This window comes from Spermophilus citellus (assembly GCF_964194105.1).
Source record: "Spermophilus citellus genome assembly, chromosome: 18".
Lineage (NCBI taxonomy): Eukaryota > Metazoa > Chordata > Mammalia > Rodentia > Sciuridae > Spermophilus > Spermophilus citellus.
In genome coordinates this window covers 10,999,948-11,024,721 of record NC_138200.1, presented here as the reverse complement: position 1 = coordinate 11,024,721, position 24,774 = coordinate 10,999,948, and the positions used below count along the sequence as shown (strand labels likewise).

At 57.6% G+C, this 24,774-nt stretch overlaps 3 protein-coding genes across 6 annotated transcripts in view; all 3 read left to right on the top strand.

Annotated features, from left to right (window-relative positions):
* Positions 1–7,440, top strand: part of NECTIN2 (nectin cell adhesion molecule 2) — a 28,425-nt gene extending 20,985 nt beyond the window's left edge. Inside the window, exons 6-9 of one of the 3 annotated variants that reach the window (XM_081273490.1) lie at positions 3,278–3,431; positions 5,519–5,582; positions 5,698–5,784; positions 6,408–7,440. In XM_081273490.1, coding sequence (XP_081129616.1) covers positions 3,278–3,431; positions 5,519–5,582; positions 5,698–5,784; positions 6,408–6,683 — 581 coding nt within the window. In that variant the 3' untranslated portion in view covers positions 6,684–7,440. Of the gene's footprint in view, positions 1–425; positions 1,134–3,277; positions 3,432–5,518; positions 5,583–5,697; positions 5,785–6,407 lie in introns of those variants that run through there. The other 2 variants (XM_081273491.1, XM_081273492.1) reach the window with 2 other exon arrangements.
* Positions 7,441–8,605: 1,165 nt separating this feature from the next.
* On the top strand, positions 8,606–18,805 carry TOMM40 (translocase of outer mitochondrial membrane 40; the record flags this gene model as incomplete). Of its 2 annotated transcripts, none has more annotated exons than XM_081275863.1 (10): positions 8,606–8,720; positions 8,885–9,164; positions 9,890–9,957; positions 10,425–10,517; positions 11,333–11,434; positions 11,519–11,624; positions 16,752–16,874; positions 16,962–17,038; positions 17,144–17,246; positions 18,174–18,805. In XM_081275863.1, 9 exons carry the CDS (start codon positions 8,891–8,893, stop codon positions 18,311–18,313), a joined length of 1,086 nt encoding a protein of 361 aa, XP_081131989.1. In that variant the 3' UTR covers positions 18,314–18,805. The 2 variants fall into 2 exon arrangements, with proteins under 2 accessions (XP_081131989.1, XP_081131988.1); XM_081275862.1 differs by having other exon boundaries at positions 8,678–8,788.
* Positions 18,806–21,005: 2,200 nt separating this feature from the next.
* APOE (apolipoprotein E) lies at positions 21,006–24,090 on the top strand. The gene is made up of 4 exons (XM_081275864.1): positions 21,006–21,095; positions 21,874–21,936; positions 22,389–22,572; positions 23,242–24,090. Exons 2-4 carry the CDS (start codon positions 21,894–21,896, stop codon positions 23,957–23,959), a joined length of 945 nt encoding a protein of 314 aa, XP_081131990.1. The 5' UTR covers positions 21,006–21,095; positions 21,874–21,893; the 3' UTR covers positions 23,960–24,090.
* Positions 24,091–24,774: the final 684 nt, after the last annotated feature.

Genomic DNA, 24,774 nt, shown 5'->3' with positions numbered 1-24,774 from the left:
TGTCCCCCGCCCTCCCGCTGCCGGGTGCCAGGTAGAGGAGCTCTCTGTGGCTGTGTCCCCCAGGGACTCTGGGTCTCGGCTGGTGGTTGCAGTTTTCTTTTGCACCCCGGAATCAGAGCCGGGCCTGGGCGCCAGCGAGCGCTTCACCACGCCTCTGGCCAACGGCTTCAGTCTTTGAGGGTCACTGCGGGCCTGAGTCGTGTCCCCAGAGCGCCAGGTGGCAGCCCCGCCTGCCAGGTACCCGCCGGAGCCAGGGGTGCAGACATTCCTCGTCCCCCCCTCCAGTCAGTCACCCCCTAACCCCCACGTAACCCTCGCGTCTTGGGTCTCCCCACACCCTCCCCTCGCCCCAGATGGCTTTCTTGACCTGGTGTCCCCCTCTCTCTCTCTCTCTCCCCCCTCCCCCCCTCCTTCTCTCTCCTCAGACACCCCCCAGGCCTCCTCCCGAGACGCGGGTCTCCTGGTGTGGGGGGCGGTGGGGGGGACACTGCTGGTGCTGCTGCTTCTGGCTGGGGGGTCCTTGGCCTTCATCCTGCTGAGGGTGAGGAGAAGGAAGAGCCCAGGAGGAGGCGGCGGCATCGGAGACAGGGGATCCTACGATCCGAAAACTCCCATGTTTGGGAATGGGGTCCCCGTCTTCTGGAAACCACCCTCCCCGGGTCCCATGAGGCCAGAGGGCAAGGACGAGGAGGACGAGGAGGAGGATGAAGAGGCGAAGGCGGAGGAGGGCCTCATGCTGCCTCCGTGCCCAGCGCTCAAGGACGACATGGAGTCCCACCTGGACGGCTCCCTCATCTCGCGGAGGGCGGTTTATGTGTGACCCGGGGACGAGAGACGGAGACAACCTCCCCCGGCCCTGCCAGCCAGGGCCGCCGACTGGCCGGACTGTCCGATTGTCTGTCTGTCTGGCCTGGATCCACGCGCTACCTCCCGCTTTCTGGGATTGGAGGGAAGTGGAATCACGCACTGGACTTCTCCTTTCTCCAGGGCTGCATGGGAAGGGGTGGCCCGGGAGCTCAGTGACGGGGACCCAGAGAGGACCCCTCAGAGACTGTTTTTGGCCCTAGCCTGCCTCTAGCCCCGTGACACTCAGGAGTTAATAAATGCCTTGGAGGAAAACTTCAGGGGTGTCTTGTAGTACATTAGACCCCCTCTTTGGGTCCTGGGGAAAGAGTGGGTGGGACGGGGACTACCCAGTCCCAGGGGTTGGGAAAAACTGTACTGGGCCCCCTAGGGGGCAGCCTGTGGGGCTCAGATCACATGGACGCCCAGGACCCCTGAGGCTAGTGGGACTCGGAATTGGGTCACAGGCTTTGGGGCCTAGAGGCTGAGTGTTGGGACTTCTGGGTCTCCGGATGGAAGTGGGGTGGCCAAACTGGCTGAAGGCCCAAGTTCACCTGGAAAGCTAGGCTGAGTACCTGGACTCCTGGGCCTTTGGGGGACAGGGGGGTTGGCAGGAGCCAGGGTCCCAATGTCCTGCGTTCAGAGAGAATGTGCGGGCAGAGGGCTGCGGTCTAACTGCAGGCAGCCCAGCCAGGACCTCCTCTGGGTTGCTGAGGACCTTAAGGGAGGGCTACTTGCCCTCTGTTTTGGGGGTCCTTGAGGCTACAGGGCAGCTGTGGTGCTGGGGATCCTTGGAAAGCCTGGCCCTCCCAGTGACCCTTTCCAGCCACCTTCCTCCCCACTTGCTCAGGGCCCAGCCCCAGGGGAGTCTCAGTGATTCAAAGTGGCGTCCCTCCCACTGCCAAGGTGGAGAAGGTCCTCAGCTGCCAGGCTCAGTTTGAGAGAGGAAGGGGCAGGCTTATGGCACTCAGCTCCGGAGCCTCTGGCCTCCCGGAAAAGGGAGCTGGAGTCCGGATCTGCCTCCCAAGACTGTCATGAGATCCGGCAAGGACATGCTCAGGATGCCCTCTCCGGGCTGAGGGCCAGCAGGGGACGGACATGCCGCACTTTTTCAGCCTGAGTGGACTCTGCGTGCTCTGCAGCGCCTGGCCCAGCCGTGCTGGAGACACACAGGACCTGGACACGTGTGGCCTGCACTGCCCTTCGCCCAGTCGGTGAAGACAGAAGAGCCGAACCTGAGGATGACGGTGTGTGTGGATTGAGCAGATCACTCCTTGTCCCCGTGACTCCTTGTCCCCGCGCTCTGAAGCCTTCTAGAGGATGCCCTGCTGGATGCAGACAGCATCCCCTGGGAAGCTCCCTCTCCTCATCTGGACGGTGGGGTTGGTGTCACCAGGACACCGTAGGACTCTTCCACCCTTGGGCCTTCCTCTGTTGATAGTCTACCCCACCCCCTGGGAACAGGAGGGCCGCGTTTTCTCTCATCTGGCATGTCACTGAGTGTCCATTCCAAGCCTGCTGTAGACATCTGGCAAACACCTGCTGTGCACCTGACCTTGGGGCTCAGCTCAGGGTTGCAGGGAAAATTGGCAAACAGGTCATTGCTTCAATAACTACTAGGAGAGGTGGATGTGGCCAGTGAGAAGAGAGAATTGGAAGTGAGAATAGGAAGTACTGTGCAATAAGGGAGCCCTGGGGACATGAACTCTCAAGCCCTCCTGCTAGTCTGGAGGAGATTCCATTCCTACCATGAATGAGGGTCTCTGCTCCTGGTCCCAGGATCTCCCCGGCTTCTCTACCTTTAAATTGATCCTCCATCTTCTTCCTTCATCTCTCCCCCCTCCACTTTGCCCAGCCTCACAGTCTCCTTCCTATTCTTTAGAAGAGCCATGAGGAGGGCTGGGGTATAGCTCAGTAGTAGAACACTTGCCTAGCATGAGCAAGGCCCTAGGTCTAATCCACAGCAGTGCAACAAACTAACCTTTGCACTGGTGGATCCTCTGACTGTAGCACACTCAGATACTCTCATGGCTCACCCTGCTCCTTCTTCAGGTGTTTGCTCAAATGTCCCCTCACAGTACATCCCTGTCTGCACTCCCATCATTTGTTATCACCTTCCTCACTCTGAATTTTTATCCTCTGTCACTGATCCCAACCTGGCATATAAGATGTCACATTGTTTGTTTGCTTTGGCTTCCCTGCCCAACCAGAACTTAAGTTTCATGAGGATGGAGACCAGGCGTGTGTTTCAACGCTCCTCCTCCCAAGCCCAGCTCACGACAAACGTTCCTTACTTGCACTCAGCAAGGATGAGCTGAATGGAACAGTGTCCCCTTCCCATGGGAAAAGAGGAAGGCAGGTGGGAGGTGACTCAAGGGTGGGCTTGGGATGAGGAGCTGGGGCTTTCTCCCTCACACTGTCCTTCTCCTTGCAGAAATGCCCAACACGGCAGGCGCAGGGGCCACGGGTGGCATCATTGGTGGCATCATTGCTGCCATCATCGCTACAGCTGTCGCTGCTACGGGCATCCTCATCTGTCGGCAGCAGCAGAAGGAGCAGAGGCTGCAGGGGGCGGAGGAAGAGGATGAGTGAGTGGCACAGGTCCTGGAGGGGGAGAGGATGGCAGAATTGGAGGGCACTGGGTGGGGGCTGTGGGTGGGAGAAATCATCCATGATGACTTGGTGACACAGACTTCCGTGAGGTGGGAAGGAAAGTGACAGTACTGCGGAGAAGTCATCAGAGCCCAGGTTCCTGCTACCTTGTTGCTCCACTTTCCCTACAGCATGGTTTTCATTTGCGTCCCAAGATGGCTCCCTCCTCATCCACCACGGTCTTTGCACAGGATCACCAGACACTGCCGTCCTGGCCTCAAAGCCGGCATTGTGGCCAGTGAGAAGGGAGAATAGAGGGCAACTGGCTTCCCTGTAGAGAAACAGCGGGCAAGTTACCCATTACTTCCCATTGGCCAGAACTTAGTCACATGGTTGCCCAGCTGCAAGGGAAGCTGGGAAATGTAGTTCTTATTTTTTTATTTTTTGCAGTGCTAGGTATTGAACCCAAGGGCACTCGACCATGGAGCTACATCCTCACCCCATTTTAGTTTTTTATTTTGACAAAGGGTCTTGCTAAGTTGCTGAGGGTCTCACTAAATTACTGAGGCAGACTTAAAATTGAAATCCTCCTGCCTCAGCCTGCCAAGTCGCAGAGATCATAGGCATGGGCCACCACCCAGGCCATAGTCTTTATTCTGAGTGGCCATATGCCCAGCTAATTCCTCTATTAGGGTGAGAAAGAGGGAGACTGGACACTGCGGGGAACTGGCCTTGCTCTGTAAAGCGCTTCTGTGCCAGTGAGATGTATTTTATATGTGTGACCCCAGCACAGTCTCGCACCATGAATCCAACGAGCATTCAGAAATACTAGCACTGGAAGGTAGGGATACAATGATGAGACACATTTTTTTTAAAGGGTCCACACAAGTGAACAGATCATGGAAAAAGTTTTCAGAAGGAGCTAATGATGCTTATTTTGTGGAAGAGGAACCAGTTTCAGAGAGTGGAAATTCCACTGCTGAAATTCATCCCACAAAAATTTTTGTGGCCAAATGTTTCTCAAATAACACTGTCAGTACAGTGGGGACAGTGGAATGCACATTCCTCCTGGGTGTGGTGACCCACACCTGTGATCCTAGCAACTCAGGAGGCTGAAGCGGGAGGATCACAAGTTCAAGATCAGCCTCTGCATTAAAGCAACCCAGCAAAACCCTATTTCAAAATGAAAGAAAAGGGCTGGGGATGTGACAGTGGTTAAGTGGCCCCTGGGGTTCAATCCCTGGCACCAAAAAAATAAAAAATAAAGATAAAAAGCAAATTCTTGGACCTGTCCCCAAAGCTACTGAATCAGAACTTCTGGGAAAGGACTCAGAATCCACATGCATAACAAACTCCCCAAGTTATTCTGGTGCAGTGGAGGGACGCAGGACATGAGCATGGTCTTCATCCTCCAGTCCGTTCAAACCAACAGCTGCTGTTGGTCTTCTGGGTGCCCCACCAGTGTGAGCCCAGGGTGCCCTAGGCCTGGCCTCCTGGGGCTCACAATGGGGAGGAGACAGACCTGTGACAGACGCATGGCCAGAGAGGCACAGGACAGTTCAGGGCCTGCAAGAGCCCATCATTATCCGTAAACAGGTTGCTCTGATCTGTGAGGGAGGATGAGGGACTTGGTTGAGGATGAGGGAGCATCTCATTCCTTTATTCCTTCTCTTGATCTTTACTTTTTCAGTTCTGAGGATTCATTCTTTTCTTTTAAATAAACCTTCCCTGAATCCTGGGGATCTAGGGACACTGACGATGACCCAGGTCTTGTCCTTTTCTCCCAGAGCTCACAATAGGGTGTGGAAATTGAACACATCACAAATAATATTTTCAAGTACAAATTCAGGCATTTCCCTGAGGGGCTGTACAGCTAGATGTGACCCACGTTCCTGATCCATCAGGAGAAGCAGGGATTCTTCCTGAAAGAGGAGGACTTCCTTGGATGAGGAGGGGTTCACCTGGCAACAGGGAGGGGCCACAGAAAGGGAGGTCCAGGCAGAGGAAGCCAAGCACAGCCACCCTCCAGGGCAGGGGCTTTCTGAAGTCTCAGCTTCCACCTGACCCACCTCCCACCCCGCAGCCTGGAAGGACTTCCCTCCTACAAGCCACCCACCCCAAAGGCAAAGCTGGAGGAGCCAGAGATGGTGAGCACTTCCCCTGGAATCCAAGCTGTCCCCACTCCTTACCTTCCTTTCCCCACGGGGTGGGCTTGCGGGAGAAGCCCGTGGCCCCAGACCTGCCCTCTCCCTCCTGCCACAGCCCTCCCAGCTCTTCACTCTGGGGGCCTCGGAGCACAGCCCACTCAAGACTCCCTACTTTGACGCTGGCATCTCGTGCGCTGAGCAGGTAGGAGCTCAGGAGAAGACAGATGGGTTTAGGGTCTTGGTAGCAAGGGTTGAGGGTCAGGCCCTGGCCCTTAAGGGTGACAACCCAAATCAGGCTGTGTCTCTGGCTGGATTGACTACTCTGAGATGTGTTCAAGATTCAGTGAAGGAGGTCAGGAGTAAAAGGCCAACCACATGAGGGTAAAGTCGTCCGAGCAATGCAGACTGGCTCGGCATCTCCGTTTTCCAGGTACTGCCTGGAGCTGGGTCAAGGCAGTAGAGTTGCTCCCCCTCACTGGTCTCCTGGAGGTCAGGGGTCAGATTTCAGCTGAGACAAGCTGAGGTTCAAGGAGCTGTTTAAGGCTCAAGGTTAAATAGTTAAAGGCAAGACTGAGGTGAAGATTCATGGGTAAAGACAGGAATCAAGTGGCAAAGGCCCCTGAGGTCCCTGTTCTGGGTTTTGGGTTGGAGATGGGCTTATGATTGTCCCAGTACAGCATCAGCTCAGAGAACCAGCTCAGCAGGAACCGAGTCAGGTCTGATTGGCATAGGGGAGAGGGGGTCAGGATCTGTGGGTCAAGGGGTGGATTGGGACTCTCATGCCCAGGAGATGACCTTGAATTCCAACTCCTTCCCCACCTCCAGGAAATGCCTCGATACCACGAGCTGCCCACCCTGGAAGAGCGGTCGGGACCACTGCTGTTGGGGGCCACAAGCTTGGGGTCCCCTGTGCTGGTGCCTCCAGGACCACCTACTGTGGAGGAAGTTTCCCTGGATCTAGACGAGGAGGAAGAGGAGGAAGAGGAGGAGGAGGACTATCTGGACAAGATCAACCCCATCTACGATGCCCTGTCCTACCCCAGCCCCACTGATTCCTACCAGGGCAAAGGCTTTGTTGTGTCCAGAGCCATGTATGTGTGAGTCACCAAGGCTCTGACCTCTCACTGCACCTGATCCCTTAGCCTTCTGCCAGGGATCTAGTGCCCCTGACCGCTGGCCAAGCCACGTCAGTTAACACATGTGCATCCCACCAACCACTTCCACCTTAGTGGCTTCACTATGATCTCTGTCCCAGAGAAACCTGCCATGACCAAGGAAACTTGATGACTTCATCTCCTGAGGCAGAGGGTAGGGAGGATATATTTCTGCACAAACTCTGACCCCAAGGACTCTTCTGAGGCTGTGATCTTAGACCATACCACTCCCCCCACAAAGACTCCACACCTCAGATTGGTCTCAGGCAGTGAAGTCCCAATAGGTCTGCGATGGTGGGTATTACCGGTTCCCTGCTGCATAGACCTGAGCCCTCCAGGCAGCAGAGCACCACTTGTCCTCTCTTACCTATTCCCCAGAGGTGGGAGGGAGGGAATTCCCCAGGCCAAGGCAGAGCTCTCCCATCCCCCTCCTCCTGCAGGCAGGAGTCTCAGGGCCCAAATCCTCCCCTGAGCCCACCACCCCATTCCTGTCTACAGAGCATGATGCCCCAGCCCATTGCCAGATGGGGTGAGCCTCGTGCAGTGTGCCTTGACAGCCTAACGTGGGGAGGAGCATTTACTGTTACCTGGAAGACTGCTGAATCCCTTTACCCCTGCCGGGTTGGAAAGTGGGTCACCTGGGTTGGGGGTAGAAACTATTGTATTGTTTTGTAAACTAAAATTTCCTACAAATTATGAATTTATACTTTGAACAGGTCTTGCGTTTTCTGTGGGCAGTGAAGGGGGCGGGGATGGGACTAAAGAGATGATGGATAATGGAAGGAGAGGGCAGAAGTCCTGGGCATGCAAAGTGGTAATGAAAAGAATCAGGGCAGCAGCAGACCAATGGTGATGGGTAGAAATAAACGCAGCAAAGGTTTAAACATGAGTAATTAGGTAAGGGGTTTAGTTTTAATGGCAAAGCGGCAAGTAAACAGACTCGGGGCAAAATTACAAATCTAACAGGAGCCCGAGGGTTAACGGATAATCCGTCTGAATGAGCAAGAGGCAGAATAAAGAATAACGGAGAGACGGGCGGTGGGCATGACGGACGGTGGACAGGAGCGGGCGGAGCCGAACACGATGGTTAACTAGGGACGGGCCAGGAGAACTGTGAACGGGAACAGGCAAAAGCGGGTTGAAGAAAGTTCAGGCAACGAAGCTGAAATTAATGGGGCGAAGGCACGATGGGTAATGGGACGGGAATGAATGGGCCAGATAGAAGCCGCAGTGACGCAGGGAGCCGACGGCATGATGGGTAACGAAAGGGGTGGGTCCAGGGCAAAAGTAACGTTAAGGAGTAATGGCATTGTGGGTAACGAGCAGGGCAGGGTCCACAGAACAGGTTAGCATTCTCCCGGGGCACTGTGGGAAAGACCTGCACTTCCGGTTTTCGGTGAGCGACTCTGGAGTAGAGAGAGTGCCCCTTTGCCGCGGTGCCTGGTGGGACGCGAGGCCTGACCTTGCTGCCTAGCAGCCCCTGCCGCGCAACCCACCTTTACCTGTGTCCTTCGACCCTGGTATGTTAGCCAATGAGAGAACAAAAGTGAGACGTCATCAAGATCAGCCCTCTGTTCACCACAGACACAATCAGGATGCTCCAAGGGCCAAAGCCGACCAATTACCATAGCGCTTGCAGCGGGGCGGAGTCGAAAGAGGGTGGTACTTCAAGAGAGAGGCGGGACGAAGCGTCAAATGGGCGTTGCAAAGTGCGCAGTACAGACCAATTGGTGGGCTAGCCCCGGAACCCGCGGCATCAGGAGCCAATAGGCGTGGGTGCCGCAAGCCAATAGGAAGGACCAGAAGCTCTGCTGGGCCGCTTGCGTGTGGAAACCAATCGAAAAGGACATTCGGGAGAGGTGGGTGGGACTTCCAGCCACGACTCCAATTGCAAGGCCGGGCGCCGAAGACGGTGGGTGGAACCTAGTGCTCACTGAACCAATGGGTCAAACGGGGCGGAGTGACGGTGGCGGCGGCGGCTGCAGTGAGTTCGGTTGCGCGTGGCGCACGGGGTGGGAGCGGAGCCCAGGCCGGGAGCAGGCGCCACCGCCAGTGAGAACTTGGGTCTGGAGCAGGGCAGGGGTTCACAGGGGCTGAGTCCCGGGCGCGCGGGCCCTGACCTCTGCCCTTTGACCTCTCCCCTCGCAGGCCACCATGGGGAACGTGTTGGCCGCTAGCTCGCCGCCCGCAGGGCCGCCGCCTCCACCTGCGCCGGCCCTCGTGGGGCTGCCGCCACCTCCGCCCTCGCCGCCGGGCTTCACGCTGCCGCCGCTCGGAGGAGGCCTTGGTGCTGGGACCAGCGCGGGTCGAGGTTCGGACCGAACCGCGGGGGCTGCCACCGTCAGCGCCGCAGGGGTCGCTGACAACGGGGCCTGCGACTGCCTGCCCAACCCCGGCACGTTCGAGGAGTGCCACCGGAAGTGCAAGGGTGAGGGTCGAGGGGCCTCGGCCGGTAATCCTGATGCCCTGAGCTCGCGGAGGGGTGCGGGGCCGGCTCGGAGAGGACACTGGGGACCTTGGGAATTGGCGCGCACCATTGGAGTCACTCAACAGAGCGTTAGGTGTTGACGTTGGGAGCAAATGATGGAAAGTTGGACTTGGGCATAGAACCGTGAACCAGATGGTGGAACCGCGGGGTGGACTGCTGTAGGGCGGAGAGAAGCCGTAGACAGCCCTGGAGCTCCAGGATCAGTCACAGCAGACTTCTAGTGTGATCGGGAAGGGAACTGAGGCCCAAGGTCACAGTGTCAGCAAGGTTCCCGTGAGGGGTGGGGCCCAAGGCTTTTGGGGTCCTGGCTTGGAGTAATTATGGTAGTAATAGTGATGGAGACCTATTGAGTTCTGTTGTGCTATTTAGCTTATGGTGATTCATTAAGTCTTTGGAACAGTTCCATTTAGTGCGTTCTCCCATCATACATATGATGAGTTTGACATAAAGTAAACTTGGTTAAAGTCACGCAGATGGTGGCATTGGATGTTGGACACTGGCAAAGTTCCTGGCCCTGTCCACTAGACATTACTGCCTCCCTAACTGGTTGTGATACTTTGGAGATCTTCTGATGTGGGTCTCTGGAGAGAGCTGGGTGGTGAAGGAGAGTTGACTGTTGGTGTGTCATTTGTTGAGTGGAGTGTGACAGCATTTCTCTCCTCCAGAGCTGTTTCCCATTCAGATGGAGGGTGTCAAGCTTACAGTCAACAAAGGGTTGAGTAACCATTTCCAGGTGAGCCCTCCAGGTACCTTTACCCACCAGAGGTCATCACAGCCATCCCCTGCATCTACACAAGCAAATTCCCTTACTGTCCCTAAAGGGCTGGGCTCCTTCGAACTTGAAAGAACTCAGAGACACTATGCCAGGCTGAATACTCAGTGGGGCCACTGGTAAGGTTTTGGGACAAAGAATCAAGAGATGCCCCTGGCTTCATAGCATGCAGGCAGGAGTGATGTGCCAGGTGTCAGCCACCTGCAGCCCACCCTTTTTGAGTCTCTAATCTAGTTAGGTCATACCTCCTAGTCTGTCCTTTATTGGTGGTCAGGTGTAACCCAGGGCCTCACCTTGGCTAAGCATGCACTCTACCACTAAGCTACCCCCACCCCAGTTTTCATCCCCTGCCCAGAAATCCTGTCTTTGCCCCCTCCATTGGGGAAGCCAGACCGGCAAGTACCCCACAACTTTCCCTTTTCTCCCAGGTGAACCACACAGTAGCCCTCAGCACAATCGGGGAGTCCAACTACCACTTCGGGGTCACGTATGTGGGGACAAAGCAGCTGAGTCCCACAGAGGTGAGGTTCCTTTTGACATCGGCTTGAACAGATATATGGCCAAACGCCCGTCTCAGACCTCAGTGTTGGGAATGGGGACTGGAACTCTCCAAGAGGCGTTGGAACATGGGTAGTCCCTTCTCCAGCAACTTCCCTGAGCCCCTGCTCGCTCTCTCTCTCTCTCTCTGGTCTTGTGCTGAGAAATGCTGGTGGGGGGACCAGGGCGATCCCAACACCAGACAGTGATGACCCTTGGGCAGGGCTGGGTATCAGGTTGTGGGATTTTAAATGCCAGGTGCTTGGACTTTCTCTAGGGGGCGCTAGAGAGCCGTGGAACATTTGAACAGGGGAAAGATGATCATCACATTTGTGCTTCAGATATTCCCTCGGGCTGCCATGGGGAGGCAGGATATTGGGGTGGGGGTGACTGTAGGCCTGGACTGAGGGAGACAGTACTCATTTAGGTCCCTGTTTCTATTACCTATTTGCCTTCAATAAATTCATTTATTCAGCAAAACTTTGTTGTAATTCTGTGGTATGCCTAGCTTTGTGCTGGGATACAGTAGTGACTGAGACACTCGTGAGACTCATAGTCTAGTAGAGTGGGACAGATCTCTTCCCTGAGAGTAATGACCCAGGGTGGGCACAAAATGGGGGAATTCAAAGGCTGTGGGGACCCAGAGAGAGGCCCTAACCTGGCCCAGGTGCTGAGGGAGCGCTTTATGGAGGAGGGAGCCTCGTGCTGAGCCTCTGACTCCAGATTCAGGGCTTGGGCCTCCTGATGACATACTAAAGTGCTGCCTTCCAACCTCTAACATGCCCTCTCCCCCCCACAGGCGTTCCCAGTGCTGGTGGGTGACATGGATAACAGTGGCAGCCTCAACGCTCAGGTCATTCACCAGCTGGGCCCTGGCCTCAGGTCCAAGATGGCCATCCAGGTGAGTGGGGGCGGGCACCGTCTACTCCTGGGCCAGCCAGGTGCTCCTGGCACAGCTGCTGCCCTCACACTCCCCTCCCCACAGACCCAGCAGTCGAAGTTTGTGAACTGGCAGGTGGATGGGGAGTACCGGGGTTCCGACTTCACGGCAGCCGTCACCCTAGGAAACCCAGACGTTCTCGTGGGTTCAGGTAAGAGGCAGAGGCCTTGGAGGGTGGTCGCAAACCCCGGCCCAGCCTCAGCAAATCTGTTTGCTTCTCTGGACCTGCTTTTCCACCCTGTGAGAAGTGATGGGAGGGACTGGCTCTGAAACCGGCCAGGCTGGGGTGGCTCGGTGGTGGAACGCTTGGCCGCCACTCTGGACTGGGACGTGGGCCTTGGTTTCCTCCTGGGTGGACCTGGGCTGCCTCTGAACCAGCTGGTGGTTTCATAGTTGGTGTCCCGTTGACAGGAATCTTAGAGCGACACTAGCTATAGGTAGGTACCCAAGTCACGTGAGTTGCTTTTGACGCTTTAACTGGGGGGGGGGGCGCGCTCCGTGTTGGTTCTGGGGTACAGAAAAGGTCACTAGATGACAGAGGCCACGTGCAGTTGTGAAGGGAGGTGGGGGCTGAGGATTCCTGTCTGGGTGGGGTAGAGACAGAGGCTGTGGCTCTGTCTGTATTTCTAGCCTCTCCCTCTCGGTTCCCTTTTTTAAGTGACTTGTGTGTGTCTTGTCTCGTGGGTACCTAGAGAGTGGGGTGTGGGTTCTGGGTTTAAGGTGGGGATTAAAGAAAACTGTCCGGCCTCCTGGACCTTCCATTCCAACAGGGCAGACACAGGGAAGGAGGGGCAGGCGAAGGTGACAGATAGGCCTCTTTCCATAGGTGACATAAGAACCGTGTGAGGGAAGGAACCAGGCAGGTGGCAGGGAGGGTGGTTCGGCCTAAGGAACCAGAAGTGCAAAGGCCCTGAGGCAGGACCCTTGAAACAAACTCCAAGGTCACGGGATTTTGACCTTCTGAGTGAGTCTGGGGTGATAGGAGGGTTTTAAGTGGGTGAGAGATAAGGTCTGATGTAGCTTGTCACAGAACCCCTCATGCTGATGCTTGGGGAACAGTATAAGGGATCGGGATGGAGGGGATTGGTTCTGGCTTGGCTGGAAGGGGATTCGCCTGATACTGGGCGCCAGGGGACGGGAATCGGTCAGCTCTGCAGTCTCGGTCTTGAACAGCGGGAAGGATGGAGCCAGCAGTTCCTGGGCTACGTGCTCGTGGAGCGTGGGCTCTTGGGGTGAGTCCTGAGCCAGTGAGTACGCAGTGTTGGGGAACCAGGGCCGGTTTGGGATCCCTGGGGTGCCCAGGGACAGTTGTTACTTCTTCCTGTGAGAGGCCAGGGAGGTTTCTCAGAGAAGTTGTCACCTTCACACTTCCAGAGGAAGGAGAAACCACCCCCAGCCAGAGGCAAGAGTGAGAATATTCGAGGCCAGGCAGCACCCAGACCAGGACTTGGCAGAGGAAAGGGCCATGTCATAAAATCAGGAGACAGGGAAGGTGGGGAAGACAGCAGGTGACAGGAGGGGCCTCAAAGGCCAGGAGGAATCACTTCCTGTCCCCTGCTGACCCGTCTTCACTGCTTCTCTCACCCTCACTCCAGCTGAGTCACACAGGCTTCTCCAGTAGTTCTTTCCACCCCAGGACATTTGCACGCACTATTTCTGCTGCCTCCCTCCTGCCTCAGTGTGGCTGCCATCAGTGCACGCGTCACCCTCTCAGGAAGCCTTTCTTGACTGACTGGTGTCCATCTTTGCACTGTATCACCTTGCCCTGTCCCTGGACCTTGTGGCACTTGTGGTTGTCTTCCTCCCTGCTGCTGGCCTTCCAGAGGGGACGGCGAGGGCTAGGGCTGGCCCCCATCATCCCTGTGTGCTTGTCCCTATGTCCCTGTGTGTGCAGAGCCTGGAACCCTGCTGAAAACAGCTGAAGCTCAGAAAATGCCAAGGAGCAGGGCCGGGCGAGGCAGGTCCTGCTGTGGCTTTGGCTTGTTGTGGTGGTGCCCCCCCAGGCCCGGGTCCTGCTTTGTACCTCTTCTAGGTCAGGCCTGGCCCCCCACACTCGCTCAGCACCCCGGCCTCTGGTGCAGGGGCCAGGGAAGGGGCTTGGTGGGTCCCTCAGCCGTCTCGAAGGGCAGCTGCCCCTGTCCCCACCTTACCGAAACCCAGAGAGGACACAGGGCATGTCAGACTCAGTTCCCTGCTCTGCTTTGTGGACCCCATGCCCCATGCCGCCTTGCCAGCAGGTTGTCTGTGCTCCCCAGCGGCCTCCTGAGCACACCGCCACCACGGTCCTTACACACGTCTGTTCATCTCCTCAGACACCAAGACAGCCCTCTGCCCAGGGCACCACTGAGTCACTTGCCGAACACAGTGACTCAGACTTAGACTCGGGCTCCACCTGCCCTGAGCCTCAGTCTTCTTGTCTGTTACATGGCCATGATGGCACAGCCACCATTTAGTGACATATTGATTGGAGAGCTCTCCTTGGCCCTAAGCCATATGGCTACTTCCTCGGGCCGAGGGTGAAGTCAGTTGCCTGGGGCCACGGGGCTGGGGTCCCTGGAGCTTCTGCTACACCCTGAGCACTTGCCCTTTGTGTGTGTGTACCCAGGGGTACTTACTTAACCACTGAGCCATGCCCCCAGCCCTTTTTTTTTTTTTTTTTTTTTTAATCTTGAGACCAAGTTTCAATAAATTGCCTAGGGCCTGAGTTGCTGCAACTGGCTTTGAACTTGAGGTTCTCCTGCCTCAGCCTCACAGGTCCCTATGTTTACAGACATGGACCTTGTCGGCTTGCTTAGCACATCTGAGGACCTGGATTCAATCACCAACACCACACAAAAAAAAATTCACATAATAAATGTGCTCTTGGTTGGGAAATCCTATCCAGGAAAAGTTCAGATTGCTATAATGACTTCCAACAAGGGGCTCCGTCTTACCAGCAGTGACAAGGACAGTTTCTCTAAAATGGCAGTGTGTGGCCCCAGGGGCAAGAATCAGGGAAAGGAGAGGGAAGCGCTCATGAGCGGTCACTGTGATGTGGCAGAGGGAGTCTGGCAGAGCCAGGAGCCCCCTTTCTGCAGGTGCCCTCCACCTCTGCCGTGGGCGGCCACCACTTGTTCAGTCCTGCCCCCGGTGACTTCCCCAAGCAGCAGCGCTGCTGGGGCCCTAGCCCAGCTGGGCCAAGGCCAGGTGTGGCGTCCCAGCCTGCTGTCCCACCACTCCTGCCCAGCAGGTTTGGGCAGCAGCTGGGCAGACAGGGCCCCTTTCCCAGCCTGCCTGAGGCCTCTCCCCACACAGAGGAGAGGTGGCTCTGGGCCACCTCCCCTGCTGCTCTCATGGAGCACAGTTTTGTTGATCATCAAGGGGATGCTGGGCTCCTTTTATGTGATCAAACCCAGTGCCTCATGCACACTAGGCGAGCGCTCTACCACTCAGCCCCAGCCCTAAGCTCCGTTTTATTTTTGTGGTGCTGGGGATGGGACCCAGGGCCTGGCTCTGTAGGCAAGCCTCCTCCACTCCGGCCCACTGCCTGCAGGCATCCTGTTAAGTGCTAGAAACTCAAAACGCCTGGGCTCTTCTTTGGGATGGGATGGACATTTCAAAAACAGCTGGAAACCCTCACGGTCAGGGACCTTCTGCATTCCTGTCCACTGCCCAGGAGGGACGGAGGCGGGAGACCAGGGCGGGGGAGTTCAGTGGGGGCAGACCCCAGAGAGGCCACCAAGCCTCAGAAAAACTTAGCAGATGCAGGTGTCCGGCTGGCAGTGGGAATGGTTCACCAGCTGAAGGGGCAGTGGCATAGGCCGAGGGTGAAGGGGGAGAGCCCTTGTGTGTTCATGCAGCTCTGTAGGGTAACAGCTCAGGCTGAGGTGTTAAGAGAAGGGGATGAGGCTTTTTTGAAGTTGGGACCAAGCCGCAGAGGGTCTCAGCTGTGCAGTGAGAAGCCAGGATCTTTTCAAGGTTCTGGGGAGCCGTCGCAGATTATGGGCACTGGGAGAACAGAATCAGGTTTGTGTTTGGAGAGAGGGACGGGGGAGGTGAGAGAGGCGGCTGGAGATGAGGAGGGTGGTTAGAGACACCTGGGGATGTGCTGGCCCTTGTCCCAGTAGTTCCCACAGCTGGAAGGCCAGAGGAGATGCTGTGTGAGTCCCTGTGTCTGTGGCTGTATGGCTCCTCTGGGGCCTCAGTTGCTGTGCAGATGGCCGAGGGGGGGCTTGACAGTGCAGTCTCGGTCGTGCTCGGCGCTTCATTGTGTCATCTGCTCACTGCAGAAAGAAGGGTCACAATGGTCAGGGGAACCTGGGGGCCCAGCTCCAGCCCACTGCAGTGCCCTGGCCAGGAACTTGAGGCCCCCGTCCATTCTGGCAGGCCCCTCTTGCAGGCTGCCAGCCCCTCTGGCTGGCCCAACCAAGATGGTCATTCACCTGCCCCTGAGAATCTGTCTCTCGGTTCCCCACCTGGGAAGCCACTGGTCTCCGTGCTCCGCCCCGACCTGTCCCCTCTGCACCCTGCCTTCCCCGTCCCTTGGGGCTGCTGCTTCTCTGGGGGTCTCGTCCTGTGCGCCCACGTCTGTGTCCACCCAGTCTTGCCTTGTCCCTCTCCTTTGGTCCCAGCGTCTGTGCTGTCTTCAGTGCTGTGTCTGCAGCTCCTTCCTCCCCTGTCAGGTGACATGGCTCTTGTCGCCTGTGCTCTGCTGGGCTCCAGAGACCCAAGCAAATCACTGTCAGTCCTCGGCCTCGAGGAGTCACGCTGGCCATCGCAGTACATTCAGGCCTCTGGTGCGGACCTCAGCGTGACGGGTCCTAGTGATGGTGGTCTTTGTCACAGCCCCAGGGAGGAGTCATGTTAACAGAGAAGTGATGTCAGTGGCCAAGGCCACTGGGCTGGCAGTGCTGGGCAGCCACCTCCCGTCCTCCGCTGTGCCCTCCTGCCCACTCCCCTCCTGCCTCTCGCTGGAGCCGGGGCAGGGGCATGGCGGCCTGGCTCCGCCCTGGCACATTTTGTGAGCCTGGGGGAGAGACCCGCCTCCCTCAGCGTCTGCCCCCCCCATCCATCTGTGCTGGGGTGAGTGTGGGCTGCACTGGGCCAGGTGGAGTCCTGCAGGCCACGGCGCCATCACAGGCCTGGGAGGCTGACCCCCGGCAGGTTAGCAAGACAGGAGCTATTGTGAGGGCAGGACCAAGGCCCGCAGGGAGGGACCAGGGACCTGCCCAGCTTCCTGTAGGCTGAGCCTGGTCCCCACCCCCTGGCTGGGCTGGAGCTGACTGTCGCCTGCCCTCAGGAATCCTCGTGGCCCACTACCTCCAGAGCATCACGCCATGCCTGGCCCTGGGTGGAGAGCTGGTCTACCACCGGCGGCCCGGAGAGGAAGGCACCGTCATGTCGCTGGCTGGGAAATACACACGTGAGCCTGGGCTGAGGGCAGGGCCGGGACCTGGCCTCCCAGATGGCACGTCTCCTTGGTGACCACCCCCACTGTCCTCTCTTACAGTTAACAACTGGTTGGCCACAGTGACACTGGGCCAAGCAGGCATGCACGCGACGTACTACCACAAAGCCAGTGACCAGGTGAGCTGGCGGCCGTGTGGAGGGCGTGCTCATAGGCCGGGGTCTCGGGCTGTGCGCCTGGAACCCAGAGGTGGCAGCTCACTCTTGCGCTATCCGCTCCTCCAGCTGCAGGTAGGCGTGGAGTTCGAGGCCAGCACGAGGATGCAGGACACCAGTGTCTCCTTTGGGTACCAGCTGGACCTGCCGAAGGCCAACCTCCTCTTCAAAGGTAAAGCCTGTTTCCCTCCGTGGAAAACAGATAAGAGGTGACTCAGCTCGTGATGGGTGTGGAGGCCAAAGGAGATGAGGGACGGCTGTGTGCTGGGGCTTTTGTGGGCCTCCAAAGCACCCAGGGAGGCCTTTTAAGAAGTAGGTGCTGGGGCCCCACCCCTGGAACATCTGATGGCCATGTCTGGGCCGAACCCAGAGCATTGCGCTCTCTGCCCAGCCCCCCAGTTCTCGTCGCCCTCTCTGCCGTGGCTTGCTGTCCTTCCCCACCCCCACCCCCCCATAAGGAGAAGGCATCCTGGAAATCTTGTGCCCCCCATTCATCCCACATTAGTAGGAATTGAGGCTCTGGGAAGTGGCCTGGTCACCAGGATGACTGTCTCCAGTCCTGATGACCATGCCTGAGCCACAGTGGTCCTAGGTTTAAGGTAGGCAGCAGCCACCTGGGGGGCCGGGAACTTGTCCACTGCTGCAGCCTGCCCTCCTGGTGACCCTCTGCTACATGGCCAGCCTGTGTGAGGGGACCTTCTGGAGTGCCAGGTTTGCTTCTGGCACCTTCCTTCTGACCCTTCACAAGGTGCGGTGACAGCTCCATGCAGTGGCCCATCTGCAAGGTCCTACACGATGGATCCTTAGAAAACATCTCGGTCTTTGGGCAGAGGCGGCCCCTGCTCGGCCCTGTCTGCAGGCCCACAATGGGGAGCGTTGCCCGGTCCCTGGAGGAGGATGACCCAGAGTGGACCCACTGGGGTGGGGTCCCAGGGTCCTGGCAAGGGCTTCCCAGAGCCAGGAGCAAGCTGTCGGCTCCCAGGAGTGAAGGGGCTGGGCTGCACGGAGTGGCTTCCAGGTGCAGGTTGCAGTGGTCAGCCACCTGAGGAGGCCTGGAGTGGGACCTAGCACGTTTCTTAGCACAGCTGTTGACCCACAGGCTCCGTGGACAGTAACTGGATCGTGGGTGCCACCCTGGAGAAGAAGCTGCCACCCCTGCCTCTGACGCTGGCCCTCGGGGCCTTCCTGAACCACCGCAAGAACAAGTTCCAGTGCGGCTTCGGCCTCACCATCGGCTGAGTCCACTCTGCCTCCACACCCTTCCTCCTCCATCTCCCTCGGAGGGAGACCTGAGCCCCTCCCCCTCCTCTCCCTCCCTCCTCCAGGGTCGGGGGGCAGCGGAAAGGAGGGGACCCGCCACCCCAGCAGCTGAGGAGGGGGTCCTGGATCCGAGGGGGCGCTTCGGGACTCTGAGCGCCGGGGGCCCGGTGAGCCCAGTGAGCTAGGGTCCCGGGGGGATTCCGGAATCCGCGCGCTGGATTCTGAGCACCAGGGCAGAAGTGGCCAGACAACCTCAGGGAGGAGTGTCATGGCGTCCCCATCCTTCACAGAGGGCCCCGCCGAGCCCGCCCAAGGGGCAGCAAGAGGAGCTCCCCGCCCCGTCAGCCCGCCCTGCCCACTTTCCCTTCTACCCCTCGGTATAAATCATGTTTATAAGTTATGGAAGAACCGGGACATTTTACAGAAAAAATGGAAAAAAAAAAAAAAACAATATACATGGGGGAAAAAGCAGTTGAGGTGAGGGGCCTCCATTTTCTGTGGTTCTTCCCGCGGTGGCCAGCAGGGGGCGCGGGGGGGGGCCGGGGCACTGGACAGCCTGGCGCTCTGCTAGGGAAGAGCCTGGCCAGCACCACAGCGCCCCTTGGCCTGTGCCCCACAGGGACAGCACAGCCTTCCTTTGCAAGAGGGCGGGGTCTCCAGGTCAGTGGCCCAATGGGGCCTGGCCAGTGGCCATAGAGGACTTTGTTCCTGCAGATTGAAGCAACAGGGATGACTGGGGCTGGGGGCAGGGTCCCGGGATCCAGGATCTTCCCAGATGACACAGGAAGAGGGTGGTAGGACTTCTCAGGACCTTCACAGCTTTCATTAAAGGGTCCAGGCTGCTGGGAGGGCGTCAGGACTGTTAAGAAAGGAAGAGCCACCTGAGGGGAGGAGAACAGCCAGGGAGTGGGACGGGTCGCCTGTATCTGAGGGATTGTTGGGTTTTTTCTTTTGATGAGGGATCTCCCCGTCTCCTAGCCAGTTGTCTGAAGTTCTGTGCCCAAGTGACCCCTGTCCTCCTCCCCAGCTGAGGGCTGGCTGCCCTGCGCTCAGCAGGAGGCGTCGTCGGAGTTGGCCAAGCTGGAGCTCACAAACTACTGACTCCTCCGGACAGGAACTGAAACCCGCCCCCCCCCCCCAGGATTGGCAGGGTGCTGCTGGGTACAGATGACCCCTAGTTACCCTCAGAAGCCACCCCGCCTCTGCCAGCCATCTCTAAGTCCAAAGCAAACAGTCCTGGGCCTGACCAGGCATGAGGGCTCCCTTCCCAGGTGCTCAGCCTCCTACCACAGAATCCAGGGTTCCCAGCCCCTTGAGGAACAAGGTGTGAGCCCCAGGGCCCTGTCCTTGCCCTGGCTTCTCCCTGTGCCTCAAGTCTGAAACAGTGGGGAACAGGAGGACTGTCAAGTTCCTGAGCTGATACAGGGACTGTCCCCAGTACCTGCCACCTAATTAATCACCTGGCCTTATTGCCAAGCCACGTCTGACACTGCAGCTCTTAAGACCACCCCACCCCCATGCTGGCATCCAACCCAGGTGCTCTACCACTGAGCCACTTTCCCAGCCCGTTTCATTTTGAGTGGGTCTCACCAAGTTGCCCAGCCTGGCTGAAAACTTGCAATCCGAGGCCTGGGATTGGACATGTGCGCTGCGCCAGCTGCTTTCCCACTTTTTTTGTTGTTGTTTTTAACATTTTTTTAGTTGTAGTTGGACACAATACCTTTATTTGGTTTTAATTTTATGTGGTGTTGAGGATCGAACCCAACACCTCACACTTGCGAGGTGAGCGCTCTACTGCTGAGTCACAACCCCAGCCCCTCCACACTCTTTTTTAAAAAAATATTTTTAAGTTGTCAATGGACCATTATTTATTTATATGTGGTGCGGAGAACAGAACCCAGTGCCTCCCACATGCTAGGCAAGTGCTCTACCACTCAGCCCCAGCCCATGCTTTCCCACTTTTAAAGAGGCTGCTCAGAGGTGGGTTGTTTGCCCAGGATCACAAGCTGGCAGTGGGCAGAGGCAGGATTCAAGTGCCGGTGGTCAGGTCTGGAGTCCAAACCTAACGGCACTTTTTGCTTCCAGCGTATGAAGGGCACCCTGCCTGTCCCAGCCAGCGGCTGCTGGGTTCCCGTTTCACAAGTGGAGGAAAGAGCTCTAAGAGGTGGTCCCCTGCACCCGAGGTCACACTTGAGAGGGAGCAAGGGCCAGGTGCGGTGGCGCACGTCTGTAATCCCAGCGCCTCGGAAGGCTGAGACACAGGACTGAATTCAAAGCAGGTCTCAGCAACAAGGAGGCGCTAAGCAGCTCAGTGAGACCCTGTCTCTAAATAAAAAAGTACAAAATAGGGCTGGGGATGTGGCTCAGCAGCCGAGTGCCCCGGAGTTCGATCTCCGCCCTGCCCCCTCCCCCAAAAATAGATGGAGCACGGGTTAAAACCAAGTTTCACTCAAGTGCTCATGCCCATAAGGTCCCCGCACCCCAGAATAGAGGAGGACGCCTGGATCACTGAATGAGGAGTCATCTCCCTTCCTGGGGGCTGGGGGTGGGAAGTGGTCCAAGGCCTCCACGCCCCACCTCCTTGGCCCTGTTGTGTGTGAGGAGGGAGAGGACAGCCTGCCTCGTGACAGGGGGCTGGCCGAGCCCGCCCTAGCCCTGGGGTAGGGGGCGGGGCAGGGGAGCCCTATAATTGGAGGAGTCTGGGCTCCCAGAGCCCTGCTCAGCTCCTGCGGACTCAAAGGACCCGGTACCCCAGGAGCCGGTGAGATGTGCAGCCAGAGGGCACAGGGACCAGCAGAGGGGTCTGGGGATGATGTGGGCACCTCAAAACCCCCTGACCTCTAGGGAAAGTCAGGGGCTAGGAGGAAAAGGCAGGAAGCTCAGAGAGCCATTTGAGAGACAAGATGGGGAGAAGCAGTGACCGGCCTCTGCCTGGATCAGTCCAGACACAGGAGCAGGGGAGTGGACCTTGAAAAGCCAGCGGTAGGGCCTCCCACCCTATCTAGAAGGTGGAGGATGGGGGCAGCATTTGGGGCAGCTGGAAAAACCCAGAGATGAATCCTAGCCAAATCCCACTGTCATTTATTGAGCACCTACTGGATGCCCTCATTTGTCTTCAGGTCTCCATAATCGAGGATGCAGGGGTGGCCAGACCAGATTGAAAGAAGGACTTTTCTATGAGGGTTAAATTAGCATGTAGATTGAAATCAGCGCTTAGACGCGACTTTGGAGCTTAGAATGTGAAGGTGGACGGAAGAACGCAGAGCTGGACCTTAGAGAGCCCGGCTGGGTGGGGGCTCAGTGGAATCTGAACCCTGGAGAGGGAGATGGAATTTTGGCAGCGAATGGAGAGATAGAAGAAGACAAATAGGAGAAGACAAAGAGGGAGTTAAATAGCCGAGTTGGGGGGAGCAGCCTGGTGAATGTTTATGATTGGATTAGGTTATCTCAGATCTTGGGGTGGGGAGGCTTTGAAGGTGGGGCCAGGCTGGGGGGAGGAGTCCCCACAGGGCTGTTGATTCAGTCTCTCCCCTCCCCAGACTGACCATCAGGCAGAAAGATGAAGGTTCTGTGGGCCGTGTTGGTGGCCACGCTCCTGTCAGGTATGGAAGCAGGGCCTGCCTGGTGACCTGCATGTCCCTCTTCTATCCCTTGGCCTCATTCAAGTCCTCAACCCCCTTTTCTGTGACCCATCCTCCTTGAGAGTGAGGCCCAGGTCTGAGGCCTCCCTGACCTTCACTGGCCCTGAGCAGCTGCTGTCCACTCTCTGGCCTATTTTCCCATCTGTAAAATGGGCACAAGCAATGTCGTGCTGCCGTGCTCTCAGGTAGGTAGTGAGTACCGGCCAAGAGTCGGCTGTGACCCTCCTCATTCTCCCTCGCCCTTGTGTAGCCCGACACAGGGCCCACAAAGGCACAAAGGATGTGGACAGTGATTAATCAGACCACCCCCTCCTTGCCCGCCTGGGCTCCAAGGAGGCCCCAGCACTGGGCAGCGCCTGCTCTGTGTGAGGGAGCATGCCTGACCCTGATGGTCCCGAACTTGCCCTACACAGGATGCCGGGCAGAGCTGGAAGTGGAGCCAGAGGTACAGGAGCAGACCAAGTGGCAGATTGGCCAGACCGGCCAGCCCTGGGAGCTGGCACTGGGCCGCTTCTGGGATTACCTGCACTGGGTGCAGACGCTCTCTGACCAGGTGCAGGAGGAGCTGCTCAGCTCCCAGGTCACCCAGGAACTGGCGTGAGTGCCCCCACCCCTGGCCTTTGACCCTCTTTTGCCTCTGGATCCTCTGAACCTCCAAGGACTTGGGTGCTTTTCTGTCCCTAGGTCTCTGTCTCTTTCTTGCCTTCCTTTAAACTCCTGGCTTTACCTCTCTGCTTCCCCCCAGCTCTCTGTCCCTGCCCATCCTTCAGGCTCACAGGCTGGTGCTCTCTGCCTCTGTCCCACATCCCCATCCCCTTTACTTATTTATTTATATTTTTTAGTTGTATATGGACAGAATACCTTTATTTTATTCATTTATTTTTATGTGGTGCTGAGGATCAAACCCAGTGCCTCACACATGCAAGGCAAGCGCTCTGCCACTGAGCCACGACCCCAGTCCCCGCTCCTCCCTTTTTACTTTTTATTTTGAGACACTGTCTCACTAAGTGGTTTCGGACTTTGCTCAATTGCTGAGGCTGGCCTCCCACTTGGGATCCTCCTGCCTCTGCCTCCCAAGTTGCTGGAGTTACAGGCATGTGCCGCCACCCCTGGCCCCTGGTCCTTCTTTGTCTTAATCTCTGTTGCCTTGATCTCTCTGCATCTGTCTCAGTCTCCTCTGGGCCTCTTCCCCTTCCTCCTCTGCCCCTTCGGGTCCCCCATCTGTCTCAGTCCTTGTCTTGCAGCATCCGCCCTCTTGGCCCACAGGGTGCTAATAGAGGACACGATGAAGGAGGTGAAGGCCTACAAGTCGGAGCTGGAGGAGCAGCTGCGCCCGATGGCCGAGGAGACGCAGGCCCGGCTCTCCAAGGAGCTGCAGGCGGCGCAGGCGCGGCTCGGGGCGGACATGCAGGACGTGCGCAACCGCCTGGAGCAGTACCGCAGCGAGATGCGGGCCATGGTGGGCCAGAGCACTGAGGAGCTGCGGGCGCGCCTGGCCTCGCACCTGCGCAAGCTCCGCAAGCGGCTGCAGCGCGACGCCGAGGACCTGCAGAAGCGCCTGGCCGTGTACCAGGCCGGGGCCCGCGAGGGCGCCGAGCGCGGCGTGAGCGCCATCCGGGAGCGCCTGGGGCCGCTGGTGGAGCAGGGCCGCCTGCGGGCAGCCACCGTGAGCAGCCTGGCCAGCCAGCCGCTGCGGGAGCGCGCCCAGGCCTGGGGCGAGCGGCTGCGCGGGCGGCTGGAGGAGGTGGGCAGCCGCGCGCGCGACCGCCTGGACGAGGTGCGCGAGCAGGTGGAGGAGGTGCGCGCCAAGGTGGAAGAGCAGACGGCGCAGATGCGCCTGCAGGCCGAGGCCTTCCAGGCCCGCCTCAAGAGCTGGTTCGAACCCCTGGTGGAAGACATGCAGCGCCAGTGGGCCGACCTGGTGGAGAAGATGCAGAAGGCCATGGGCGCCAGCACGGCCCCCGCGCCCAGCGACAACCACTGAGCGGCAGCCCCACTGCCCGGCCCCACTCCACCCTGCTCTGCCTCCCTTCAGCAGCAGGACCCTGTCCCCACCACAGCTGGCCTCCCCGCGGCCTCTGCTTAATAAAGATGTACCGAGCTTCTCAGCACCAACCCGGCCTCCCTGTGTGATTCCTCACCGCTCCAGCCTCAGTCTGCCCTTCCTTCCGCACCCGGCCACACTGTTCCCAGTACTGTCACCTTTTCTGCCTGTGGTGGGCGTGTGTGTATCAGTGTCTTTCCTTTGTTGGTCTTGGTACTGCTGATTGAACCCAGCCCCACGGAATCACTGAGCTACGTCCCAGCCCTTTTTAAATAAATTTTTATTATTTATATTTTATGTAAACATATAAGCAACTTTATATTTTATATATATAATCTCCCTGAGTTGCTTAGGGACTCACTAAACTACTGAGGCTGGCTTTGCACTCAGGATCCTCCTGCCTCAGCCTCCTGAACTGCTGGGATTACAGGCGTTTGCTGCCAGGCCTGCCTTTTGTTGATAGCACTGGAATGGACCCAGGGACACTTACTACTGAGCCACATTCCTGGCCTTTTTTTCTTTCTTTTTTTAAAAATATTTTTAAAGTTGTGGTTGGGCACAATACCTTTATTTTTTTTAAATTTTTAGGTGGATACAATGTATTTTATGTGGTGCTGAGGATGGAACCCAGCGCCTCCTAAGTGCTAGGCGATTGCCCCACTGCTGAGCCACACCCCCAGCCCACTCCTCCCCAGCCCTTTTCATTTTGAGACAGGGTCTGGCTAAGTTGCAGAGGCTGGCCCAAATTTGCAATG